Source organism: Schistocerca piceifrons, chromosome 8 (assembly GCF_021461385.2).
Source record: "Schistocerca piceifrons isolate TAMUIC-IGC-003096 chromosome 8, iqSchPice1.1, whole genome shotgun sequence".
Taxonomy (NCBI): Eukaryota; Metazoa; Arthropoda; class Insecta; order Orthoptera; family Acrididae; genus Schistocerca; species Schistocerca piceifrons.
The window spans coordinates 127,680,378-127,708,345 of NC_060145.1; the positions used below are offsets into that span (position 1 = coordinate 127,680,378).

General features: G+C 40.9%; 1 protein-coding gene across 1 annotated transcript in view; it reads right to left on the minus strand.

Moving 5' to 3' along the window:
* LOC124711973 (serine protease gd-like) overlaps positions 1-27,968 on the minus strand; it is a 175,581-nt gene that overhangs the window by 76,415 nt on the left and 71,198 nt on the right. Inside the window, exons 3-4 of the mRNA XM_047242256.1 lie at positions 13,567-13,740; positions 11,951-12,127 (exon numbers count right to left, since the gene is read on the minus strand). Of these exons, the coding sequence (XP_047098212.1) occupies positions 11,951-12,127; positions 13,567-13,740 (351 nt within the window). The remainder of the gene's footprint in view (positions 1-11,950; positions 12,128-13,566; positions 13,741-27,968) is intronic.

Below are 27,968 nucleotides of genomic sequence, written 5' to 3' on the forward strand. Positions count from 1 at the left end.
CATGAACATAACACCAGAAGAAAAGAGGATTTCCACTGTGAGTTAAAGAACTTGACACTTATTCAGAAAGGGGTAAAGTACGCTGGAACGAAAATTTTCAATTCCCTACCCAACAGCATCAAAAGTATAAGGAGTAGTACATCAGTATTTAAACGTAGCTTGAGAAATTATTTACTAGAGACCTCACTTTATTCACTAGAGGAATTCTTTCAGAGAAATAAGTAAAACCCAGATTGCAAAGATGTTTTTAAATTTTTTGACACTGTTTACTGTTAAACTAATGTAATAATGCCCTAATGTAAAAATTCCTGTTTTTCTCATTTCCATTTTTGGGTCACTTTTAAACCCAAAGTGGGGAGTTTTGATTACTGTTCAAGGTTAAAATAGATGCAATAATGCCCTAAATATGAAACTGCTATCTTCACATTTATGTTGACTAGTTTTTAAGCTAATAAGTGACTTTTGTGCACTGTTATTAATACTATAACAATGTATTTACTCTATGTATTTTATTATGTACATTGACACGTTCCACATCTGAGTGACTTGCTCACATGTACAGATCTATGGAACAAGTATATAAATAAAATAAAAATAAAAAATAATCTGGATACTTTTGAACAGTTAGCATACTATTATGTTGGCGCATAACACTTGCTGCTTAAAATCATTCAAAATGTTTGTTCATAATATCATGTCCCAATTTTAATTATATTTTATATTTGTTTCCAGATGCTAGTTAAAGGTGAATGTGAACTGGGCTATAGCATAATGAAAAGGAAGCACATAGAAAATAATTCCACTGAATAGAACTGTTATCCAGTGATGATTGTGTTTGCATTCATATTCCTATTGTTTTGGATTTCAGAAGATGGCATCAAGTGAAGTCGTATGTGATGATAAAGTGAACAAAAGTTACAGTGAAGTGGTGAAAAAGCGACCTTGTAGTGATTGCAACAGAGTAATTACGAAGTTGAAACAATGCATGTTAAGTCTACAGTTCACAATGGATGCATTAAGATGTGAAATTTCCCGCCTAACAAATGAAAATTCTGTGCTGCAAAAGCCACAGACAACACGTGTTCCTGTATCTCAGACAAGTAAACCTAAATTGCAAGACTGGAAACAAATAAGTGCTGAAAAAGCAAGAAGGGTATCGATTGTAGCAAGTGAACAAAATGTTGTTGATAAAAATAGGTATAGTGTACTCTCAACAAGTACTCACAGTAAATCTACAGAACTTGGTAAAGGACATAGTAAATGCAAACTTGAAAGAAACACTGTGAAAAGTACGAAAGTAAGATACAATATGAGATCCTCAGTTAAAAATTGTAACGAACCTTTGAAAATTGCCGAAACGAAGTGTGATGAACTCCCAAAAACAAACGGAATAATGTCAATTAATAATGAAAACTGATACAGTTCACAGTGTGAATATAATCATTGCAATGAAGTTAGTGACTCCTGCCACGAACTGTATAATTCTTGTAGTATGATACAAACTCTGAAGTGCAATGCGCTTTTACTCTCAGATAGACATGGAAGAAATCTCGCGGAAATCCTAAATGACATGAGCAATCATCTTCAAGTGAGTAGTGTTGTCAAAACCTGGCACGAAAACAAAAAACGTTATAGAAGACGCTGACCTAAAAGAAAAAATGCTGCGTAGCAACGACTTTATATTTTGTGTAAGTGGTGCAAATGACGTGGGAAGAAATGAAGCTGATATCTGCATTGAAGCCCTGAAGACCTTCCTTGAAGAAAATAAGCAGAAAAATACAATTGTCGCTACTGTTCCGCATTGGCACGATCTGATCTACAACTCCTGCATAAACAAGGAAATACGAAAAATGAATATTAGAATTAAGGCACTATGCTCAAACTATGGAAATTGTTCTATTCTAGATATAGGAAAGTTGGATAGAGGTCAACACACATCCCATGGATTGCACTTAAATTATACAGGTTAATGCTATTTGTGTGAAAAATTAAATTTAATCATAAAAGAAAGAATTGAACTGAAAAACTTAATATGTAAAAACAGTTTGTTCACAACTGAAAGAAGTCCGACAAACTTTTTTTAGACTAACTCAGCCTTCAACACACATACGTAAAGGCAAAGTACTTGACAACATCACAAATCACAATAAAATCAAAATAATATTGCAAAATGTCCAATATATTACCAATAAAATTGAACAAATTGACGAATATTAAGTGTTAGTGGCCCTCATATTTATTCTATGAATGAACTAGGGTGCAAAACTGAAGAATTATGCAGCATTAATTTAAGTAATTATAAAATTGTCAGTGTCTATTGTAGGTGCTGGTGCTGGTATTTATGTCAAAAATTATGTCCAGTGTGAAAAAATTGATCGGTTAGATGAACTTGCATGTGAGAGGGTCTTCGAAATAGCTGCCATAAGAATAAAGCTCAGATATAGCAGTTTAATAATAGCTAGCCTGTACAAAACCCCTAACAGTAACATAGAAGAATTCTTTTGCCATTTAAAGGAACTTATTGATAAACTCTCACCTCTTAAAAAACAGACTATGGTAGCAGGGGATGTGAACATTGACTCCTTAACTAATAGTGTAAGTTACCTTAGATATATTGATATATTACAGTCCTGTAATTACAACCATGTGAATTCAACACCAACAAGAATTACAGGTGACTCTCAGACATATATTGACCATGTTATTACAAACTTAAGTAAGGAGGACCTTGTAGCTGGAACTGTTGAGAACCACATTTCGGATCATAGTGCATTAGTCCTAGATCTTCACACGGACAAAGAAATAGTATCTCATAAGGAACAATTTACTTATAAAAGAAAGCTTGACTATCATGCATTAAAGGAAAAGCTGGCACACATAAACTGGTATCAGGTAGGCCTATATGCAACAGAAGACATTAATGAAAAGTGGGAAATATTTTATACAACATTAACCCATTGTCTAAATCAAGTATGCCCAAGGGTCAAAATACTAAAGAAAACTGACAGTTCCAGGAATCTTAAAACTCCGCCCTAATGTGATGAAATTAAAGAATGACATGAATGATCTATATATTCTTTTTAAAGACACCAAACTGCAGTACTTTCAGTCTAAATACAAAGCCTGTAGGAAAACCTATAGGGAAGCACTTAAGGCATTAAAGGCACAGAAGTATGCAGAACAGATGAATCAATCCTGTAATATTAGCAAAACAGTGTGGAATATAGTAAAGAAGGAAAGTGGGGGGAATGACAAGGCATTGTGTAACAACATAATAATAAGGGGCAATGAAAAATTGGTTAGTGACGCAAAAGAAGTATGCGAGAGATTCATAGATCAATTTAGTAAGATGAGTAAGGAGGATGTGATCAACCCACCGCAGGTGCTAAATCCCAGTAATGTCAGTAATTCGTTCTTCCTGAGGTGTGTTACAGAACAGGAAATCCTGGGAACCATTTCCAACTTAAAAGCAAGTACATCCAGTGGCTGGGATGACATCTCAGCCAAATTTCTGAAAGAATGCAGTAATGAGTTTAATAAAGTCACTGCAACATTTAATAAACAGCTCTTTCAGACAGGGGTCATTTCCTGACTTGTTAAAAGTCACTGAAATAAGACCAGTGCATAAAAAGGGAAAACTACTGATGTACAAAATTATAGGCCTATTTCATTGACATCAGAACTTAGTAAGTTGTTGGAAAGGCTATTTCTTGATCAAATGGAATCATTTTTCCTTAAGTACAATATATTAAAAAGTTCTCAACGCGGTTTCAGGAAAGGCAAGTCTACAATAACAGCCACAGCCACATTTATTCAAGCAGTACTGAATAAACTTGATGATGGAAACAAAGTTACTGGCACCTTTCTAGACCTATCTAAGGCTTTTGATACTGTAAATCATTCCATTCTTCTACATAAGTTAGAAACTTATGGGGTCAGAGGAGCAGCATTAGATTTGTTAAGATCGTACCTTGCTGACAGGAGAAAATGTGTTAAGTTGTATCACACAACCGGGGGACTTATAAAGACAGTAAAATCATCTTATAAAATTCTTAACTGTGGAGTCCCTCAAGGAAGTATTATTGGGCCTTTTCTGTTCATTGTGTACATCAACGATATAATAATTCCAAAAAATGCAGACCTTGTGAATTACGCCGATGACACCTCCTTCATAAGCTGGGGCCCTACAAAACAGCTAGCAGTGCAAAATAATATGAAGAACACTAGCCTCATCACAGAATATAAGACTAAAAATAAATTGGCATTAAATAAGGAAACTGTTATGTCCTAGCCAGTAATGCCACCCGAGCCCGCTGCCAAAAGGTCGGCAGCATCAAAGTCCGAACGCCGTCCGCATAAGCAGCGCCAGCGAGACAGCAAATTGCCGCAAGTCTGCGCGCGCCACCGCTGTCTTCTAGCTTCTTAAGCGCTGGAGTCGCGAGCGCTAGGACAGTTCTGTATTCGCCGCTCAGTTGTGTACTCGCCACCGAAATGTGTACTTGCTAGTCAGTTGTGTGTTCATCGCAGCAGAGTAGTTGTTTGTCGTCAGCCGATGCTGACCTAGCCGCTCCGACTTGAACTAGACAGATTTCCGTAGACACGGAGTTCACGACCTTGTTTCTGTATCTTCGTGAATAAAGATAAGTATCGACTTTTATTTAATCTGAGTGTTTGGGCTTTCATCTTTCTGTTTACTGTTCCAGCGGACCGGTCGGCCCGCTATTAAAAGTGTGGCGGTGACTTCGTAAGCCATTTCTACAGCCAAGTGTTTGTCGCTACGAACACCGCCACAAAACTGGCGACGAGGACTTCCGAACTCGTGTGCAGGGCTGGTTCAACTTGTTTCTAGTTATACTAATTATAGTGATAAACTTTTGGGGGCTGGTTTAATTTGTGTTCACTATGTCTGCCGAATTACAACAGTTGATCTTGTTACAGAGTCAGCAAATACAAAGTCTGGTGGAAGCAATCGCCAAACAAGCGGCTAATCCACCAACACAAAAGGAACAAGCACAGGCAGCACCACATTTCCGTGCTTTTGATGCATCCAGAGAAGAATGGCGAGAATATTTCGCGCAGTTGCAGGCGCACATGACAGTCTACAAAATCACAGGTACTGAGCGGCAGCTTTATTTAATTTCCACTGCAGGCATGGAAATCTATCGACTACTTTGTAAGTTGTTCCCGGAATCCCAGCCAGAAGCTTTAGACTATGACGTTGTTGTTAACAAGCTTGCTGAGTATTTCGAGTCGCGAGTTCATGTGGCAGCAGCCAGATTCAAGTTCTTCAGATTAAAGAAACTGCCACATCAATCTAATAAACAGTGGTTAACAGATTTACGGGGCCTCACCCGTCAGTGCCGCTTTAATTGTGTGTGTGGAGCTTCCTACAGTGATGTCATGTTACGAGACGCTATTACTCAAAACATTGTAGATTCTCGTATTCGTGCTGCTATCTTAAAGTTGCCTGACCCGTCATTAGAGACTGTGATGAACATCATTGAAGCCCAAGATACTTTTGACTATGCTGAGTGTGAGTTAGATCAGCCATGTATTTCTCAAATTGCCTGTGCTAAGCAAGTTACGTCACGCCCGCGGCCCCACCGGCAGAGTCAGACTGTAAACACTAGCCGGCCGCGTCATGTTAAACACATTCGTCAGCCGCGTGTGCAAAATGATAGTGTTAAGTCTTGCCCTAAGTGTGTTCTTGCTCATCCTCGTGAACGTTGCCCGTTAAGAAACGCGGTTTGTCACTTTTGTCAAAGGAAAGGACACATCCAGACTGTTTGTTTGCGTAAACGCAAGAACAATTCTAGTGCTGCCCAGCCCATGGATATTCATGTTCTTCAAAGCCAGCCCGCCCAGAAGGTCGCGTTTAAAGACTCTTCCACGGTTCGTGTGGGTAATAAACTTTTTCGCAATAAGCCACCCACCCAGCCCTCTGCTATGCGACCCAAGCGTAATTCAAACTCTGTAAAAAGTAATGTACAGACTGCAAGTGACGCGGGAGTTGTTGTTCCACCCACCCAACCCACGAGTTGTCGTAAGCAGCAAACACGCGCTAAACGCGCTGATTTTGTGTCTTCCACCTCCACTGCACCGATTCAGAGACAGTGTAATAAACTATTTGTGAAGCTACGCATCCAGGATAAGACCTTCAATTTTCAATTAGACACTGGTGCGTCTGTGACTCTCATAAATAGTGCTACGTATGCGGCTATCGGCCGCCCTAAACTTTCAGCGGCAAAACATTCTTTGGCTACTTATAGTGGAGAACAAATTCCTGTGTTAGGAGTATGTAGCGTGCCAGCCACATTCCGTGGCAATACAAAAACAGTTTCATTCACAGTGCTCCGCGCTACAGACAGTGTAAACATTTTCGGATTAGACTGTTTTGACTTGTTTGGCCTGTCTATCCAAGACAATGTGTTGCAAATTAATTCTGTTGTTGTTCCTCAAGACAGCATAACCGAGTTGTGTAACCGATACAGTGACATATTTAAAGACGAACTAGGTTGTGCTGCGAACTTTGCCGCTCATATTACGTTAAAAGATAATGCTCAGCCTCGATTTTGTCGTGCTCGTCCAGTGCCTCACGCCCTCCGGACACCTGTAGCAGACGAACTTCGTCGTTGGCAAAACAACGGTGTTATTCAACCCGTTTCAGCGAGCCAGTGGGCTTCTCCCTTAGTTATTATAAAGAAACCGTCTGGCACGTTACGTTTGTGTGCTGATTTTAAGTCGACAGTTAATCCTCAGACTGTCATTGATTCTTTTCCTTTGCCTAGACCGGATGAGCTGATGGATAAGTTAGGGGAAGCTCGTTTCTTTTCCAAAATTGATCTCCGTGAAGCATATTTGCAATTACCCCTCGACGAGCAATCACAACAGTATTTTGTCATAAACACGTCGTTGGGGTTGTTCCGTTTTCTGCGTTTGCCTTTTGGTTGTGCGTCAGCTCCAGCTGTTTTTCAGCGTTTTTTGTCACAACTTCTGGCTAATGTGCCATCGTGTTGCAACTATTTAGACGATATTGTTGTGTCCGGTCGGACGCCTGCTGAACATTTCCGTAATTTGGAGTGTTTGTTTAAAGTGTTGTCTCAGGCAGGCCTACGTTGCAACATCGATAAATGTTCATTTTTCCTTACGGAGATGGAGTATCTGGGACATGTTATTAATGCTCAAGGCATTCATCCCTCCCAGTCACATTTAGCAGCTATTCGTGATTTGCCCGCCCCTCGCAATCTGCATGAATTGCAAGCAGTTCTTGGCAAATTGACGTATTATATTAGGTTTATAGCTAATGCATCACAGATTGCTGCACCGTTGCATCGTCTCCGCCGTAAGAATGTTCCGTTTGTGTGGTCAGCTGATTGCCAATCAGCCTTTCAGCAGCTTAAAGAGGCTTTATTGAATGATCGTTGTCTGGTCCATTACGACCCTAACAAGCCTCTGGTGTTAGCTTGTGATGCCTCTTCTTTCGGGCTCGGTGCTGTGTTGTCTCACTGAGTCGGTAACACCGAACGTCCTATTGCGTTCGCATCTAAATTGCTAAACAAAGCTCAGTGTAATTATAGCCAATTGGACAAGGAAGCGTTGGCTATTGTGTTCGGTGTCACAAAATTCCATCACTACCTCTATGGTAGACCATTCTATTTAGTAACAGATCACAAGCCCTTGACGTCACTGTTTCATCCGTCTAAACCAGTTCCTCAGCGGACAGCTCAGAGACTACAACGTTGGGCTCTTTTGTTATCACAATACCAGTATGAGATACTGTATCACCCTACAGCTCAGCATGCAAACGCTGACGCGCTTTCTAGATTGCCGATTGCTGCGGATGATGTCTTCGATTCCTCTGACGACTCTTGCCATCAGATTGACGCTGATGAGCATCAATCCCTCCGGGATTTTCCGATTGATTATCGTCAGGTGGCACGTGAGACAGCTACAGATCCTCATCTGAGTTTACTATTACGTTTTGTTCAACGTGGTTGGCCGTCCAAGGCAAAGGACATATCGGATCCTGTGGTTCGTCGCTATTATCCGCAACGTCATCTCTTGTCTGTTTCGCACGGAGTTTTGCTGTTACGCACCGAGAATGACCAGCTTCATGTCGTGGTTCCCCAAGTGCTCCAATCCAAGGTCCTCGACTTGTTGCATCAAGGTCATTGGGGAGTGGTCCGCACCAAGCAGCTTGCCCGCCGTCATTGTACATGGATCGGCATTGATAAGCAGTTTATGCAGATGTCTACAGATTGTTCAATGTGTGCCGAACACCAAGCTGCTCCGCCTCAACGCTATTTTGAGTGGGCACGCCCTGCCGGTCCCTGGCAGCGAGTACATATTGATTTCGCTGGTCCATATTGGAATTCTCGTTGGCTCATCGTGATAGATGCATTTAGTAATTTTCCGTTTGTTGTGCCCATGCAGTCTACAACGTCTGCACAAACTATACAGGCGTTGACTTCAATTTTTTGTATTGAGGGTCTTCCAGAAGTTTTAGTGTCTGACAATGGTCCACAATTTACCTCTGCTGAATTTGAACGTTTTTGTTCTGCCAATGGCATTCGCCATGTTCTTACTCCGCCGTTCCACCCTCAATCGAATGGTGCAGCGGAACGTTTTGTACGCACATTCAAGGATCATATGGACCGCCTTCGTGCTACGCACTCTCGTCATCAGGCCCTCATCACGTTCCTGTCGTCGTACCGGACCATGCCATGCGACGGCCCTTCGCCTGCGGAGCTTCTCCACGGCCGTCGTCATCGCACCCTACTACGGTTGTTGCACCCCCCGGATCGACCCGCCGCTTCTGAGCATCGCACGCGTTTTCAGCGCAACGGCGCCGTTTTTTTCAGAGTTTATCATGGTCGCCGTCGTTGGGAACGTGGTACCGTGATAAGTGTCCAGGGTCGCGGTTTTTCTACTGTTCAAGGTGCTACTGGGGTGCACAGGAGGCATCAGAACCAGTTGCGCCGCGCTGGCCGCCCGGATTCTGCCGCTCGTTCTTTGTCCACAGATTTGGTCCGCGGCGGGTTCCAGCAGCGCCTTCCGACTTTGCTGCCGCCCCCAGGGCAGCAGCAGCAGCAGCCGTCGCCGCTACCACACCGACAGACCGTCCCGTTGATGCCTCCCATGCAGCTTCATCCGGGAGCACCCCGGGTGGTCGCTCCGGCGCCTCCGGTCCCTCTTCAGTCGCCACCGCCTTCGGAGCTGATGGACGTCGACCCCTCAGCCGGGCCGCCTTCCCAAGCGTTGGCTGTGCAGCCTGTCCTGCAGCCGCTTTCCTTGGGCACCCCCAAGGAGTCTGACACCGCAGCGCCTTGTCCGGCGCCCACTCAGCAGTCGTCGACGCAGCGTCAGGAGACGCTGCCTCTCTTCGTGGGTCCCGACGCCCCGTCGCGTCCAGTACCAGAAGCTGCGCCCGTGGTCACAGGCATGCACCCTGACCTCGGTTTTCAGTCGGTGTTTCCCGAGGCCCCGCGCAGCCAATGCTGGGGTGCGGACCGGGGACTGCCACCGACAACAGTCTCCACCCCGGTCTCTTCTGCTACGCCTGCGGCCAGACCCCTCACCCGCCGTCGACGCTCGCCGCGTCATTATTCAACGACGGTGCGGCGATTTGGGGGGGAGGAGTGTTATGTCCTAGCCAGTAATGCCACCTGAGCCCGCTGCCAAAAGGTTGGCAGCATCAAAGTCCGGACGCCGTCCGCATAAGCAGCGCCAGCGAGACAGCAAATCGCCGCAAGTCTGCGCGCACCACCGCTGGCTTCTAGCTTCTTAAGCGCTGGAGTCGCGAGCGCTAGGACAGTTCTGTATTCGCCGCTCAGTTGTGTACTCGCCACTGAATTGTGTACTTGCTAGTCAGTTGTGTGTTCATCGCAGCAGAGTTGTTGTTTGTCGTCAGCCGACGCTGACCTAGCCGCTCCGACTTGAACTAGACAGATTTCCGTAGACACGGAGTTCACGACCTTGTTTCTGTATCTTCATGAATAAAGATAAGTATCGACTTTTATTTAATCTGAGTGTTTGGGCTTTCATCTTTCTGTTCACTGTTCCAGCGGACCGGTCGGCCCGCTATTAAAAGTGTGGCGGTGACTTCGTAAGCCATTTCTACAGCCAAGTGTTTGTCGCTACGAACACCGCCACAAAAGAAACGACAATTCTAATGGAGTTTAAGCTAAATTACAAATCAAGACAAGTGGATACTGAGCCAGAGTTATCAATTGTAACAATTGATAAACATAAATTCCTGGGTATTATAGTTGATGAACATCTTACATGGAAGGAACACATCAGCTACATGTGTAAAAAAATCTCATAATACCTACCTGCTAAAATGCCTTTCTAGCATAATACCGCCACCAGTCTTAAGACAAATCTATTTTGGTATTATACACTCCCACCTACAATACGGCATTGAGATTTGGGGGGGGGGGGGGGGGGGCACCAATGGTATACATGGATAGGGCTTTTAGAGCCCAGAAGAGAGCAATTAGGATAATAGCGAATATTAGTAAACGTCAATCCTGTAGAGAATACTTCATTAAGTATAATATACTAACAGTGTATTCATTATATGTTCTAAGGACTATACTGTTTGTAAAAGAAAATATGGAGCACAGTATAATAAATAGTGATATCCATAGTTATAATACAAGGAAGAAAGAGGATTACCACATAAGATTCAGAAATAAAAAACCAACCGATCATAATCCATTTTCTGCTGGAAGATTTTTTTTACAACAGACTGCCAAATACCATAAAAATGTTAAAAGGAAACATATTTAAAATAAAATTAAAGCAGCTGTTAATTGCTAAATGTTTGTACCCATCAAGGATTTTTAATGTTGTATGTACTTTATTTCTACTACTAAACTATTATTATTGTTCATGTATGTACTGACTGACTATGTCCACCACTGTAAAAGTTATTATGGACAAATAAACCATTATTATTATTATTATTATGTACGACAAGTTCATCTTTGATTAATTCATAGTTAATAAAAACAAAAAGCAAATAATTTAACCAAGTCTCTCACACAAAATAACAACACAAATGCTGCTGGTTTTCAATAAAGGGAAAATGTTCCAAAAATGAACAAAGACAAAATACTTATGAGAAGTTGTTTCTTAATTAGACATGACAAACAATAGTAGTTAGTTTCTTAGTTTACAACAAAGTTTTGGATGCAAAAAGAAACCTTCAGAAATAAGAAGGTTATCTTTTCTAATAATGTCTCTTAATTCAGAAAACATGTTATTGAACAATCTGCCAGCATTTGTCAGCAAACATGCTTTACAAATACAGAGTTCCTGAAAAAATTTATCATCTATTTAGAAATGTCCACAGTTAATGTACATATTGTCAATGAAACCTTGACAAAGCAGGCATTTGAATTTTAGGTATGCAATTGGTAAGTATTTTATTACATAGTAGTGAATAACAAATTGGTATCATAATGGGAAAGCACATTTTTTGAAAATGCATTCATAAGTGCAAGAAAGAAGAAAATGTTATTGAATTGCGAATGCAGCATATCAGTTTATATGTTCAGCATTATAGTTCCCTATCACAGCCAAACATAAAAGCAAAAGTGTTTCAATATAGATTCAGTGTAATAATAAAGACCCCCCCCCCCCCCCCAAATTGAAGAACTTCATTGCTGCCTCAAACCATAGATTTACCAAATAATTTACAAAATGAATGTACCTCTGAAAGGGAAGCAGGAACATACAGCACATAAGAACAGTGAAAAATAAAGACAGATGATCACGATATATTGTACACTTTATAATAAATAGAGTAATATTAACATTTTAATTCCACTTGGGTAAATGGAGGAGAAGAAAGAAGAACAAAAGGTGGGGGGGACCAGATGGCCTAAGCTATTTGCTATTTGTGATACCCATTGATCCTGACATCTTTGCTTCCACTGTGTACCTGTGATGACTGTCCTTCTGTTCAGGAGACTTCCGCTGCAAGTAAAGTCTTGTCCAATGTTCGTCACTCTGAATAATGCTGCGATCCATGGCCATTCTCCTCTTGGAGTATATTCTCCATGCAGAACAAGTTCAACAGGAACTATGGCCCTTCCACAACTCACTGATCCTGCAGGCACTACAATTTTAAGTTTTATTTGGTTAAAATTATTGTATCTTGTGGCAACATCAAATTAAGAAAAATTCTTTATTTTATGCTCCAAGTGTTATCTGGCAACAGGGAAACTTGCATTTAATTAATTTCACTGGTATTTTATTGCTGATATAAAATAAAAATATAAATGAAAAGTGGGGATGAATCTAAAAATTTAAGCTTAAAGTCATCTCCTTACAATCAGTAAAACTGAATAATCTAAAGTGAACTGACAGGACATTTATACAGTAAAGCAGAGCAACTCTTGTGCAGCAACAACTACTATGCAGCTTCAGTGAGAACCACTATACAGCTCTAGAATTAACATTTTGTCCTGCAGCAGTACATACACCATTGTGAAATGGTGGAAGATACCCTCAAACATGTACCCTTGATTTTTAGGCAACGATGAGACAATCAGACAACTCATGAACTACCTCAGATATGCCGACTGCTAGTACCTCTTTCTTATCTTCCATTCTTGACAGAAGCCATACTCACTTTATGAAGTAGGTAAGCCATTCTCCACACCATCCTTTCGTCCAGGACTGCTATTCCAGAAAGGCTTGTATGGCATCGTCTGAGAAATTTCAAAAAAGATGAGAGGTACTGGCAGATGGAAGTTGTGAGGTGGTAATGAATCATACATGTCCATGTTACTAAGGAAGACCATCAACTCAGCAGGAGACCCAGTCCCAGTGTAGTATGGGTCTTTAATCAGTTAGGAAACTTTATTAAGGAACTAATCACTAATTTTGAATTTTAAAAAAAAAATCATCTCCTTCTTCCACTTGTGACAACTGTAGTTTTAAAATTCTTGCAACCCATCTGGTTTTTTTATGCACACCTTGAATAGCTCACTGTAAGTATACAATTTTGCTCTTTCATCAGATGTTATTTATGTTGTTGTTCCACTCTTTGGACTCATCTGTCCAACGTGAATCTTTTCATTTCTCTGAACTTTGTCTCCCTCTGAATTCCTTGATGTCTCAGAATGTGTCTTATCAGCTGAGCCCTTCTTTTAGTGACACTGTGACGAATTTTGCTCCCCAGTTCAATTCAGTACCTCTTCATTAGTTACGGTATTCAATCTATCCATCTAATCTTATGTAGCAGCATGTTTTGAAAACTCATTCTCTTTTTGTCTGAATTGTTTGTTGTCCATGAATCACTTACAAATGAAATAATAATTATAGTGTGTATGCACACCAGCATTATGGATATTAAGGATGAAAGCACAGGCATGATAAAGTGCTCCATTGATAAACTGTGCACATGAACTAAATATTAGAATTGTACAACCAGTGCTTGAAATTTTATAGTTACCTATTTTTTCATCTGTTTATTGACACATTATTAAAAGATTTTTTGAGCCACAGTAAATAGCAATTTGTGTTGCTCAAGCAACTGGTTTACATTCTCACCTATGTCACGAGATGGCACAGTAGAGGCTCTAGGTGGATTTTTGATGAGTAAAGAAGATTGTGTCATCACTTCTGGAGATGGCCTGTTCCCAGAGTCCTTGCCAGGTGATAAGGGTTCTACATCTGCAGATAGAGTGTGCTCCACCCTTATGGTTGTCACAGTGTTTGCCGTAACTAAAAAGAAAATGCAGTTAGTACTAATATTAGGCATAATGACATTAACAGTCTACCTGTTGTCATTCGTTTTCCTACAGATTACTGTACGCAGTAACATTTGCATGTCTTAAGGGTTCCGATAGCTGAAAATGTTTAAAATGTGCTACAATGGGGCAAACAGGGTTCGTAGTAACTTAATTTAAAGGATGCCATGCTATGAACATTAAGTTACTGATGATTTTTTATATTATCATTTATAACCAAGTATCATCAAAAGAAACAACAAAAGATGAAATAGCATCAGTCTTAGCTCAAGCTAGCCTCAGAGTCAATTAACTGAATAATTCCAAAGTAACAACAAAGAAAACTTGCATAGTAGCTTTTATTAAATTTAAAATATGGAGCATTGTCATAAAGATAAATCAGTATCTTGCATGTAACAAATTATGAAGCCAATGTGTCTCCAGAAGTAACCAGATTGTAATTTTATTTGCCTTAATTTTTAACTGCTAATCAGAGCTTTAAAATTTGTTTTCAGTGCTGCTTTTGCTATCGATTACCACTTGAAGAGTGAATGTAACAGCTGAGCAGTTCTTTTCATTCAAAGAGCTCACATTGTGGTGAGCAAAGTTTTATGTTAGAAGTTGCTGCAGGGGGCTAAAAATTTAAAATGAAATCCATGTGGACCTTGCCACTGGAATGCAGTAACATGACAAGCTGGACTTGATGTAATTTTTTAAATTACTTTTAAGTAGACTATTCGACAACTAATGTATGTTGATGGTACAATCTTAATAATCAAGGGCACAAAAACCTACCAAACCAATGCCAAACATATCCAGATGCTTAGTCACCTGTGAATGCAGTTATATACACACCCTGCTGCAAACTTCTGCACATTTTGCATGGGCATGACCTCCAACCATCTGTCTGCTGAAATTATGGGCACCACCAACTTGTGAAAAAGAACAGAGTTGACCACCTAGTGGTAAAACACACTGATGAGGGCAATACATGCAGTTTCAAAGGCCATTATTCACAACCTGTGCTACCTCTATTCTTTCCAAATCATTAAAAAAAATCTTCACCTTCATAAGCATGTCAAATTTGTCAGTTTGGAGACTACAATCAGTATCTTACATTTTGCACACTTTCACATGTGTTTTATAGAATATCCTTCTGTGCTATTGTAGCATAGGGTGTCGATGGAGCAGGGTTTGGACAAGGCATTGTGGAGATGTCAACTTATTTTAACAAAAGTAACATTTACTAAACAACAATTTCTTTAATAAATTACAAGAATAGAAAGTAACCAAAAGAAACTTTTTAAGTTTTTGCCCAACTATAGTTCTTGAGGAATTGGGCACTAGAGTAACACAAATATAATCCCTTCCAGCACAATCATGAAACAAATCAACATTGAATGTCTCCCCAAATGACACCATAAGGGGGAGTAGCAAGAACAATTAGTAAATAATAATACTCAGCCTCTTGGCCCACAATTATCTCCCAAACAGTAAAAACAGCCTTATACCCTAACTCTTCACAATATGGCAGTCATTTACATACAATAAAATCTATCTCTACTAACCAACCCTCTATCATCTACTTGCTACTACTGGAATCACTGGCAAAGAGCTAGAATTTTTCCTTTGCTAGAATAACACAAAGGCACACAAATCTCAGCTCATAGCATAATAATACAAAATTCCACAGAGCTCTCATCTCGGCAAACTCTCACACATCCACAGCATATGAAAAAATACAATTTCAATGCATGATACAGTCTCACAGCCTTGTCATGTGATATGTAACAATCATGAACTGTTACACTCAAGGCACAATCCTATCTCTGCTGAGTGTACATTGTACTCAACTCTCACAACTCTGGCTTTCATCAGAAGACAAAAAAAAATAATTACAGGCCACTTAAGTCCACTCCTTGTGCTCCTTTCTCTTGTAGCAACTGAAGGTCTTGTTGGCATACCTTACTGATGTTGCTGTCCTCTCTTGGTACCAGGAAAGACTGACTGTCCTCTCAATTTGCTGTGTTTATACTGCTTAGCCATGCCCCATACCGAGCATCAGTCAGTCCAATATCCCGGCTCCACGACCCACCAGCTGAGAGCCCTTTGCTGTTGACTACCATATCTCTGACTGGCTGCCAGTTCCAGCTGGAGCTCTCTGTGACAACTTATTCCTCCTATGCCCCATCCAAACGAGTCAGGCCACTGCCCCATACCAGGCCTGGCGCCGCTCCCCAGACTCATTTGCCACTGGCCACCATGGCCTCCAGTGGAGTACCAACTTGTCAGTGCTGTATCCCACAGCTCTTGCTCATATCTCCAGGCCCGGCCTGCTTCCACCATCAGCCTTTGTCATCATGCCAGGCTCACCACCCCCAGTGTTGGGAGCTGGTGCCACACTGCAGGGTTCATGGCTGCTTCACTGTGACCACAGTGCTGTTCTCAGGCTATGTTTCTTGTTCATAGTAGAGCAGGTGATGCATTCCTTTATCCCATGCTGCCCCAGCACACCTTGGCATGGTACCAGTTGAACCTCAAATACCACCAACTGCACCCTGTTGCCAAATACTAGCAGAAGAGTAGTGCTGCCACAGCCAGCTGGCTAGGACATGGAGGATAACATGCCAACAATTCTAATTCCATGGTACACAATGTAGTAAAAGTACAATATAATTATCATGACAAGTAAGGTGTATGCATACAGTCATAGTAGTCAACCAAACAACATACGGAGGCGTCCTCACAGACCTCAGTTCTTACACTCACTTCCCATTACCTTTACTATTTAATTATACAGGGTGATTCAAAAAGAATACCACAACTTTAGAAATGTGTATTTCACTCAAAAACAAGTTCAGAGATGTTCAATATGGCCCCCTCCAGACACACGAGCAATATCAACCCGATACCCCAACTCATTCCACACTCTCTGTAGCATATCAGGCGTAACAGTTTGGATAGCTGCTGTTATTTCTCGTTTCAAATCATCAATGGTGGCTGGGAGAGGTGGCCGAAACACCATATCCTTAACATACCCCCATAAGAAAAAATCGCAGGGGGTAAGATCAGGGCTTCTTGGAGGCCAGTGATGAAGTGCTCTGTCACGGGCTGCCTGGCGGCCGATCCATCGCCTCGGGTAGTTGACGTTCAGGTAGTTACGGACAGATAAGTGCCAATGTGGTGGCGCTCCATCCTGATGAAATATGAATTGTTGTGCTTCTTGTTCGAGCTGAGGGAACAGCCAATTCTCTAACATCTCCAGATACTGTAGTCCAGTTACAGTAGCACCTTCGAAGAAAAAGGGACCAAAAACTTTATTGGCTGAAATGGCACAGAAAACGTTCACCTTAGGCGAGTCACGTTCATAGTGAGTTGTTTCCCACGGATTCTCAGTGCCCCATATACAGACATTGTGACGGTTGACTTTCCCGTTAGTGTGGAAAGTTGATTCATCACTAAACACAATCTTTGAAACGAAAGATTCATCTGTTTCCATTTGAGCAAGGATAAAATCACAGAAATCGATTCTTTTAATCTTATCAGCTGCAGACAGTGCTTGAACCAATTTCAGACAATAAGGTTTCATAACTAACCTTTTTCGTAGGACTCTCCATACAGTTGATTGTGGAATTTGCAGCTCTCTGCTAGCTCTGTGAGTCGATTTTCCTGGGCTGCGAACAAATGCTTGCTGGATGCGCGCTACATTTTCATCACTCGTTCTCGGCCGTCCAGAACTTTTCCCTTTGCACAAACACCCATTCTCTGTAAACTGTTTATACCAACATTTAATACACCACCTATCAGGAGGTTTAACACCATACTTCGTTCGAAATGCACGCTGAACAACTGTCGTCTTCTGTTGAGCGGTCGCCATCTTAGCATCAACTGACGCTGACGCCTAGTCAACAGCGCCTCAAGCGAACAAATGTACAACTAAATGAAACTTTATAGCTCCCTTAATTCGCCGACAGATAGTGCTTAGCTCTGCCTTTTGTCGTTGCAGAGTTTTAAATTCCTAAAGTTGTGGTATTCTTTTTGAATCACCCTGTATTCGTTTTTCTACCATTAAAAACAATTTAATAGTAATAGCACTTTGCCCAACCACAATACAATACAAAAGTAATTTTCTTGTAGGCTTTGGCTCTTTGCATTGGGTAAAAATTATACATGGTATTCAACATGCACTGTACAAGAACAATGCATCAAATTTGATCATGCATTGGGTAAAAATTATACAGGGTATTCAACATGCACTGTACAAGAACAATGCATCAAATTTGATCACATGCATCTACTGCCCAACAAAGCTGCACTGGATGAACATGGTAGATCCATTGGATAGTACATGGATTAGGTATTCAGTGATCAAGGAAACTGTAAATATGAATGACAAAAGACTAGGTCAAATAAAACTAATTTTTGTCAAGGCTATGTATTTTATTCCATAACTTATCTTTAAATTATGTGGTTTAAACTGCTATTAACCATTCTATTAGGACTTATCACTAAATCAATTTTGTAAGTTGCAAATTTCATGAATTTTGTTTGGGACAAAAGGTTTTCAGTAAGGTATTTAGTTCAGGATGAGCAAGGAGGAGGAGGAGGAGATTAGTATTTAATGACACATTGACAACGAGATATTCAGAGGCAGAGTATATGTTCAGATTAGGAAAGGATGGAGAACGAAAGCAGCCAGACTCTTTTGAAGGACTAATCCCAGCAGTTTAGGGAAATCACAGAAAACCAAGATGGCCAGACAAGGGTTTTATCCATCATCCTCCCAAATGCGAGTTCAATGTGCTAACCACTGTTCTACCCTGCTCGGTCAGGGTGAGCAGTGTTGGTGTTGGGTCATGAGAGATGATCAATACTAATAGCTTGTACTATGCTTGACTAGCTCACTGTTTGATCCCCATTCTCTAATGCGTTACACAATACATAGGTAGTGAGTGAGTAGGGAAACTGTGGTGTCATACACTATTGACACTGTCAGGCAGTCAAAACAAGAGGCTGGCAGTAACTCATGTGATTGATCCCACCATTTTGCATCTGGGTCAAACACTTTGCTGCATGCATGAGTGGCACCACCACCGAGCCAACATAAGAAGACAGCACACCAATGCCAGACCAGTCAGATAGAGGAGTTCATGTGGTGCATTCAGAGCCTACTGGTTAACCTCTCTTCTCTGTTATTATCTCTGATGAAGCGGCTTCATCAAGGAACAGACTTGCTGAACTGAAGTTATATAAACCACAGTGGCATACACATTACTTGTGCTTCATTATTTTTCTCTCCATCTCTGTGCTTTTTGGTTGTGCGTACTGATCATGGCCAGACCTCTGCAAGATCTGTCAGTGACACATATTGTTCAGTTTTAGCTGCAGCAGATGCAGAAGCTCATGGAAATTGTGACAAGATTGCTCCCTGCACAAGAGAACACGTCACTACCACCTCCACAAACTGTAACACTGCCACAGCAAGCCGTGCCTCTTTACATAACACCATTCCATGATTTTGATTCAACACATGAGGAATGATTTGAGATTGAGCACAGCTTAACTTGTTCTTCATGGTGCATCACACTAAAGATAGCCTGCCCCTATCTCACTTTCTTGCAACAGTCCGTGTGTCAGTGCACAGGCTCACCTGCAAACTTTTCCCTATTGCCTGCCCTGAAAGTGTCCTTTATGAAGAATTTATTTATTTATTTATTTATTTATTGTTCCGTGGGACCACATTTAGGAGAAGTCTCCATGGTCATGGAACGAGTCAATACATGAAATATAACACGATTGTAGAAACAGATAAAATGAAACAAGTCGTTAGTTTAAATAAAGAAAATCAAGAATGTAACACTGGAATTTGCTTAATTTTTTATCTCTTCCAGGAGCTCCTCGACAGAATAGAAGGAGTGAGCCATGAGGAAACTCTTCAGTTTAGACTTAAAAGTGTTTGGGCTACTGCTAAGATTTTTGAGTTCTTGTGGTAGCTTATTGAAAATGGATGCAGCAGTATACTGCACTCCTTTCTGCACAAGAGTCAAGGAAGTGCATTCCACATGCAGATTTGATTTCTGCCTAGTATTAACTGAGTGAAAGCTGCTAACTCTTGGGAATAAGCTAATATTGCTAACAACAAACGACATTAAAGAAAATACATACTGTGAGGGCAATGTCAAAATTCCCAGACTATTGAATAGGGGTCGACAAGAGGTTTTCGAACTTACACCATACATAGCTCGAACAGCCCGTTTTTGAGCCAAAAATACCCTTTTTGAATCAGAAGAATTACCCCAAAAAATAATACCATATGACATAAGCGTATGAAAATATGCGAAGTATACTACTTTTCGTGTTGAAATGTCACTTATTTCAGATACTGTTCTAATGGTAAATAAAGCGGCATTTAGTTTCTGAACAAGATCCTGAACATGGGCTTTCCACAACAGCTTACTATCTATCCGTACGCCTAGGAACTTGAACTGTTCCGTCTCGCTTATAACATGCCCATTCTGTCTGATTAAAATGTCAGTTCTTGTTGAATTGTGGGTTAGAAACTGTAAAAACTGAGTCTTACTGTGATTTAGCATCAAATTATTTTCCAAAAGCCACGAACTTACTTCATGAACTACATTATTTGATAATGTTTCAATATTACACACAAGATCCTTCACTACCAAGGTGGTGTCATCAGCAAACAGAAATATTTTTGAATCACCTGTAATACTAGAAGGCATATCATTTACATAAATAAGGAACAGCAGTGGCCCCAGCACCGACCCTTGGGGAACGCCCCATTTAACAGTGCCCCATTGGGACTGAACATCATTACCACTCTCAATATTGCGGAGGATTACCTTCTGCTTTCTGTTCTTAAAGTAGGAGGCGAACCAATTGTAAGCTACTCCCCTTACTCCATAATGTTCCAACTTCTGCAGTAATATTTTGTGGTCAACACAGTCAAAAGCCTTCGTTAAATCAAAGAAAACACCTAACGTTCTCAACCTTTTATTTAATCCGTCCAAAACCTCACAGAGAAAAGAGAATATAGCATTTTCAGTTGTTAAGCCATTTCTAAAACCAAACTGTACATTTGACAGCAAATTATGTGAATTTAAATGCTGCAGTAACCTTGTATATACAAGCCTCTCGATAACTTTAGCAAACACCGATGGCATAGAAATAGGTCTATAATTGTCAACATTATCCCTGTCTCCCTTTTTATAAAGTGGCTTCACTACCGAGTACTTTAATCGGTCAGGAAACCGACCACTGCTAAAGGAAAAGTTACAGATATGGCTAAGTACTGAGCTAATATACGTGGAACAATACTTCAGTATTCTGCTAGATACCCCGTCATATCCATGAGAGTTCTTGGTCTTTAGTGATTTAATTATTAACTCAATCTCCCTCTTGTCAGTATCATGGAGGAGCATTTCAGGTAACAGTCTCGGAACACTTTTTTCTAAGAGCGCTGTATGATTCCCTGTTGGGACTAGGTTTCTATTTAGTTCACCTGCTATATTCAGAAAGTGATTATTAAGTACTGTACATATATGCGACTTATCAGCAACACGGACATCCCCACTACGCACTGATTCTATATCCTCGACCTGTCTCTGCAGACCAGCCACTTCCTTTACGACTGACCATATGGTTTTAATTTTATCCTGAGACTTAGCTATTCTATCTGCATACCACATACTTTTTGCCTTCCTAATAACTTTTTTAAGCACCTTACAATACTGTTTGTAATGGGCTGCTGCATTTAGATTTTGACTGTTTCTAACGTTTTGATATAATTGCCACTTTGTTCTACAAGATATTCTTATCCCTTTAGTCAGCCACCCAGGCTGCCTGTTTGTGCTAGTACCCTGTTTTAAACGTTCTAACGGAAAGCAACTTTCAAAGAGCACGAGAAAAGTCTTGAGGAAAGCATTATATTTATCGTCTACTGTATCAGCACTATAAACATCTTGCCAATCTTGTTCCTTGATAAGGTTTACAAAAGTCTGTACAGCAACTGGATCAGCTTTCCTAAAAAGTTGGTAACTATATTTAACATGTGTTGAAGCACAAAAATCTTTTAGACTTAAAATTTGTGCATCATGATCTGAAAGGCCATTCACTTTTTTGCTAACAGAATGCCCTTCTAATAATGACGAATGAACAAAAATATTGTCTATGGTTGTTCTACTGTTCCCTTGCACTCTCGTTGGAAAGAATACGGTTTGCATAAGATTATATGAATTAAGGAGGTCTACCAGCATCCTTTTCCTTGCACAATCACTTATACAATTAATATTGAAGTCACCACATATAACTAACTTTTTGTATTTCCTATAAAGTGAACCAAGAACCTCCTCTAGCTTTAGCAAAAATGTTGTGAAATCGGAGTCTGGGGATCTATAAATAACAACAGTAAGAAGTTTAGCTCCACTAAATTTAACCACACCTGCACAACATTCAAACACCTTTTCAGTGCAGTACTTTGAAACATCAATTGACTCAAATGGGATACCGTTTTTCACATACATGGCTACTCCCCCACACCGCAAAGAGCTCCTAGAAAAGCTGCCAGCCAACCTGTATCCTGGTAAAGGAAGCCTCTGAATTATCTCCTTATTTAAGAAGTGTTCAGATATACCAATAATTTCAGAGTCAACATCTATAAGCAGTTCACTAACTTTATCTCTAATACCTTGTATATTTTGATGAAATATACTAATTCCCTCATTAATCGGATACCCAAGCTTTGTAGAAAGTGGTTTCTTTGTTAGAGAGACTTCCCTTAAGCAGGAATACCTATCAGCTGACTTCAATCTAAAAAAGGTACAGCTCTAACACCCACAACTACCGGAATTTTCCCATGAGTGATCCCACCACCCCCACCTATGCTGTCACCTATAAGTTTTGCCAACCTCCCCTTCCCATACCTGTTGAGGTGCAGGCCATGTCTAGTGAAACCCGTCCTACTGATAGACTCCACCGACACCACTGAAATGTGACTCATGCCTTCTGTCATCAGCGCACCCCCAAGTCTCATGTTATTACGCCTGACGGCTATATTAAGATGAGGCCGATCGTGACGCTGAAACAGTTCCACGAAATGCACATTCGTGTTGCCAGTCTGAGTGGCTATCTTTTCCAGGTCACCATCTATGTCATACTTCCCATCCCTATCAATACTATTACCAGCCCCACCCACAATCACTACCTGATCCTCTTTAGTAAAATCCCTACATAACCCCCCTATGTTAAAAGTCACCTGAGCCAATCCTGCATTAGGCTTCACAATGCTGGTGACCTGGTACTCACTCCCCAAAACTTCCTGCAACTGCTGGCCTACACCTCTACCATGAGAACTACCTAACAGCAGAACCTTCTTCTTTCTCTTAGACTTTGCAACTGTCCTAGCCACCGTAACTGCTGAGGTCTGCTGCGTACTTCCTACATCTACAGCTACTAGAGATTCCTCTCCACTAGACTCTGACAGTTGGTCATATCTATTACAAACACCAATAGTAAAACTATCTGAAAATCTCCTTCTCCTAGCAGATCTCTTGCCAACAGCCAGCTCCCATTCCCCAACCCCCTTCTCCCTCCTCATCCTATCTAGCTCCTCCTGTGCGTTTTTCAACTGCACCTGAAGGGCACAGATCTTACGCTCCTGTTCCTCTATCAACTTACTCTTGCTACATAACCTGCAGTTCCAGGAGAGGATCTCACCAGAATGCCCACTGGCTTCCCCACTGCATTCCCCCCAGTGAAAATACTTCGAACAAGTCTCACACCGCAATCCACTACTCACGAACCTACGGCAAAGCCCACACTTCTCACTCATGGTAAAATTTTACAATTATTGAAACAAGAAAACAACTTTATCTAAGTTCCGCTACTACAATAAGAAGATGTTAAAAACTGACTACAATTATCACAAACTTGCTCTACAAGGGAAGTAACTACTATTATTGACAGTATTAATCAACAACAAATGAGAATATAACAAAATACTAACACAGAAAGAAAATCAAACGTCTAATGACAGTAACGAAACTGAAAGCAGTTCGCAAAAATTTCTTCTGAAGTTATTTCACCGGAAAACACCAAGAACACCGGTTGAAGACTACTAAAGTTCCTAAATAAACTACTATACACAAACAATTAATTAGTACTTAGCTTTCGATGCGCCGCTACAGCTGCAACTGGTCAGCACGGAATGTAAACACGGGTAAGAGGTTAAGTTGCTCGATACGAAACACTCACAAATATCAGGCCACAACACACGAAATGCAGAGGTGAATGAAGAAACCACTAATAAGTCACTTATATAGTAAATATTATCACAAAAACAGTTAAAATATATATCTGAAAACAAAAAATAGATGAAAACTTAGAGAGCGATCTCACACGCAGTCACGCGCTTATGACGTCACACCAAAGAAGATCAATTGTTGCACTAGACAAATACTTTGATGAACAGATTAATGTGGCAGCTGTGCAATACAAATTCTTTCATTTGTGGTGGCAACATAGATTCATAAGTAGTGGGCAGCAGACCTACAAGGGCTTACACACAACTGCAAATTTAAGTGTGAATGTGGACATCATTATAGTGCTGCCATGATCAGGGATTCTATTACTCATAATGTGTTAGATCCTCACATGCACAAACAGATTTTAAAATATTCTGATACTAGTTTGCAACAGGTTTTGGAATTAGTGGAGCATCAGGATTTGTATGACAGTGCAATAGCCAACTGATTCCAATCTTATTTGTGCAGTACAAAGTAGTGGAAAACAGGTTGTGCCCATAGTTTGTGTACTGCGGCACACAAAGTCTCCACCAAGGCAATAACATAAATGAAACCAATATGCTAGGCAGCAGTCAAGTGGTGTTAAATCTTGCCCTCTGTGCTTCACTGCACACAAGTGCCAGGTGTACCCCTGTCATGATGGTAAGAGTTATCACTGTGGCAAGCATGACCTTGTTCAAGCTGTTAGTTTCCAGAAATGGAAGTCCAACATGCGTGTAGCACATTCCCAAAAGTATCAGTTCATGAATGTTAATGCAATTTTTTTCAAAGCCTGGTAGTCATTCTAGTGCTACACACAGCAAATTTTGTGCAACAGCAAAGAAGTCACACATTTCTCCCATTCAGTATTGCGTCAGGTTGATGTTTGTCACTTTGCAGATAGGTAATTGCAAAATATGCAGGCAGTCAGACACTGGTGCACCAATGACCTTGTTGAATAGGAGCACTTACAAACTGTTAGATAAGTCCAAGCTTCACATGTCACAGGTAATTGGTTACGGTCGACATGACATCCTTGTGTTAGGCATTTGCTGCCTATGTTCCACTTTTTGTAACATTACTGAGACAGGTTAGTTCGACAGTTTTGTGCTCACATGACAGTGAAATTATTTTTGGCATGGATTCTCTTGATCTGTTTGGTTTGTACATTCAAGACTATGTTCTCTCTGAATTCCTGAGTGTAGCAGAACTGTGTGATGAATTTAGTGACTTTTCAAGATGGTCCAGACAAGCTCCTAATTTTGAGACTAACATTACCATGAAAGACAATGCACAAACACAGTTTTGCTGTGCATGGCCCATTCCTCATGCTATCAGAGATCACATGACAGAAGATCTTTTTCTGTGGCAGGAAAATGGTGTTTTCTCCTGTAGCAGCCAATCAGTGGGCATCACCGTTAGTGACTATAAACAGGGGTGCCGACATAAAAATTATTGGGGGTGGGGGCATACTGGGGGTCTTGCCCCCAGGAAATTTTCTAAATTTTAGATGAAAAATAGTAAGTTTCAAAGTTTTATAAGCATTTTACAGTCGTATGATCAACATTATAAACCTGAAAACTGGACTCTCAATAACTCGACACTGGGAAACTCGACAAGCCTGGCACATTTTTTGGCTTTGAAAAAAAATAAACATGCATGGTATTTCGATACAAAGCTAATTTAAAATACAGTAATAATCATGCTTATAGACTATTACAGAGCAGTGAATATATAGCTCTGAAAAGCTCTGAAAAGACTGAAATTATAATTAAGTAAATACTAAACTATCATAAAAAGAATAAAACATGAAATATTGCTGTCGCACAGTAATACCTCATTGATTAATAAGTAAAATAGCTAATTTAAGCTTACTTTGAATAAGGCTCAGGGTTCATTAAATAAAAACAATATCTCAAAGTTAATGCTTTAATACAGTTAATAAAGTTAATACAGTATGCCTAATACTTTACAGTATGCCTAATACTTTCAGTCAAAAAGTATGTAAGTAGTTGGTTTTAATTGGGTCTTACGCTCTAAAAATATTTAAGTATTTGAAAATAACTAATACAGTACTATAGTAATATATTAATACAGTACTAAACTAGAAGTAATACCTCAAAACTGAAAATTTAATATTATACAGAACTGAAAATTTACATTCCTAGCTTTCGGAACTTTGTTCCTTCATCAGGGAGGAGAGAGGGGAAAAAAGGGAAGAAGGGAAAGTGGATTCAGTTACTCACAACCCAGGTTATGAAGCAACAGGGAAAGGTAAACAGGGAGGGTAGCAAGGATGGAGGCATGGTTGTCAGAGGGAAGCCAAAGATAGTATACTGTAAGTACTGTGCCAGCTTCAAACCAACGAGGACGCATACAGAAGTAAAGAGGTATATAGTATAAAGATAAACACAACTATGTAGGATGAAAAGATGCGTGAATGGCTAAAGAGGAAAGGGAAAGAGGAGAAGACTGAAGAGTGAATGGGAGTGAGGTTGTTTAACGTAGGTTCAGTCCAGGGGGATGGCGGGATGAAAGGATGTGTTGGAGTATAAGTTCCCATCTCCGCAGTTCAGAGGGACTGGTGTTGGGTGGGAGAAGCCAAATGGCACATACGGTGTAGCAGGTTCCTAGGTCCCTAGAATTATGCTGGAGGACATGCTCCGCTACTGGGTATTGGGCATCTCCTAGGCGGACAGTTCGTCTGTGTCCGTTCATGCGCTCAGCCAGTTTGGTTGTTGTCATGCCGATGTAAAAGGCTGTGCAGTGCAGGCATGTCAGTTGATAAACGACATGTGTAGTTTCACACGTAGCCCTGCCTTGAATTGTGTATGTTTTACCAGTAGCGGGGCTGGAGTAGGTGGTTGTGGGGGGATGCATGGGGCAGGTTTTGCAGCGGGGTCGGTTACAGGGGTAGGAACCGCTGGGTAGAGAAGGTAGTCTGGGAATATTGTAGGATTTAACAAGGATGTTACGGAGGTTAGGGGGGCGACGAAAGGCAACTCTGGGTGGTGTGGGGAGAATTTTGTCAAGGGATGATCTCATTTCAGGGGTTGACTTGAGAAAGTCATATCCCTGGCGGAGTAATTTGTTGATGTTTTCGAGGCCAGGATAATATTGGGTGACAAGGGGGATGCTTCTGTGTGGTCTGGGGGTAGGAACATTGTTATTGGACGGGGAGGAATGTATTGCTCGGGAAATCTGTTTGTGGACAAGGTCTGCAGGATAGTTGCGGGAGAGGAAAGCACTGGTCAGGTTATTGGTGTAGTTGTTGAGGGATTCGTCACTGGAGCAGATACGTTTGCCACGTATACCTAGGCTGTAGGGAAGGGAGCGTTTGATGTGGAAAAGCTATCAAAGTGAAGGTACTGTTGTTTGTTTGTGGGTTTGATATGGACAGAGGTGTGGATGTGAGCTTCAACAAGATGAAGGTCAACATCCAGGAAGGTGGCTTGGGTTTTGGAGAAGGACCAGGTGAAATTCAGATTCGAAAAGGAGTTGAGGTTATGGAGGAAATTAAGGAGTGTTTCTTCACCATGAGTCCAGACCACAAAGATGTCATCTATAAACCTATACCAGGCCAGGGGAGGCAGCTGTTGGGTCTTCAGGAAAGCCTCCTCCATGCGGCCCATGAAGAGGTTGGCATAGGAGGGAGCCATCCTGGTTCCCATGGCCGTTCCCCTGATTTGTTTGTAGGTCTGGCCTTCAAAAGTGAAGTAATTATGGGTGAGGATGAAGTTGGTAAGTGTGATAAGGAACGAGGTTTTTGGAAGATCTTCGGGTGGGCGTTGGGAGAGGTAGTGCTCAAGGGCAGAGAGACCATGGGTATGTGGGATGTTTGTGTAAAGGGATGTAGCATCTATGGTGACAAGAAAGGTTTCAGGTGGGAGAGGAGTGGGAATGAATTTGAGGCGTTCTAGGAAGT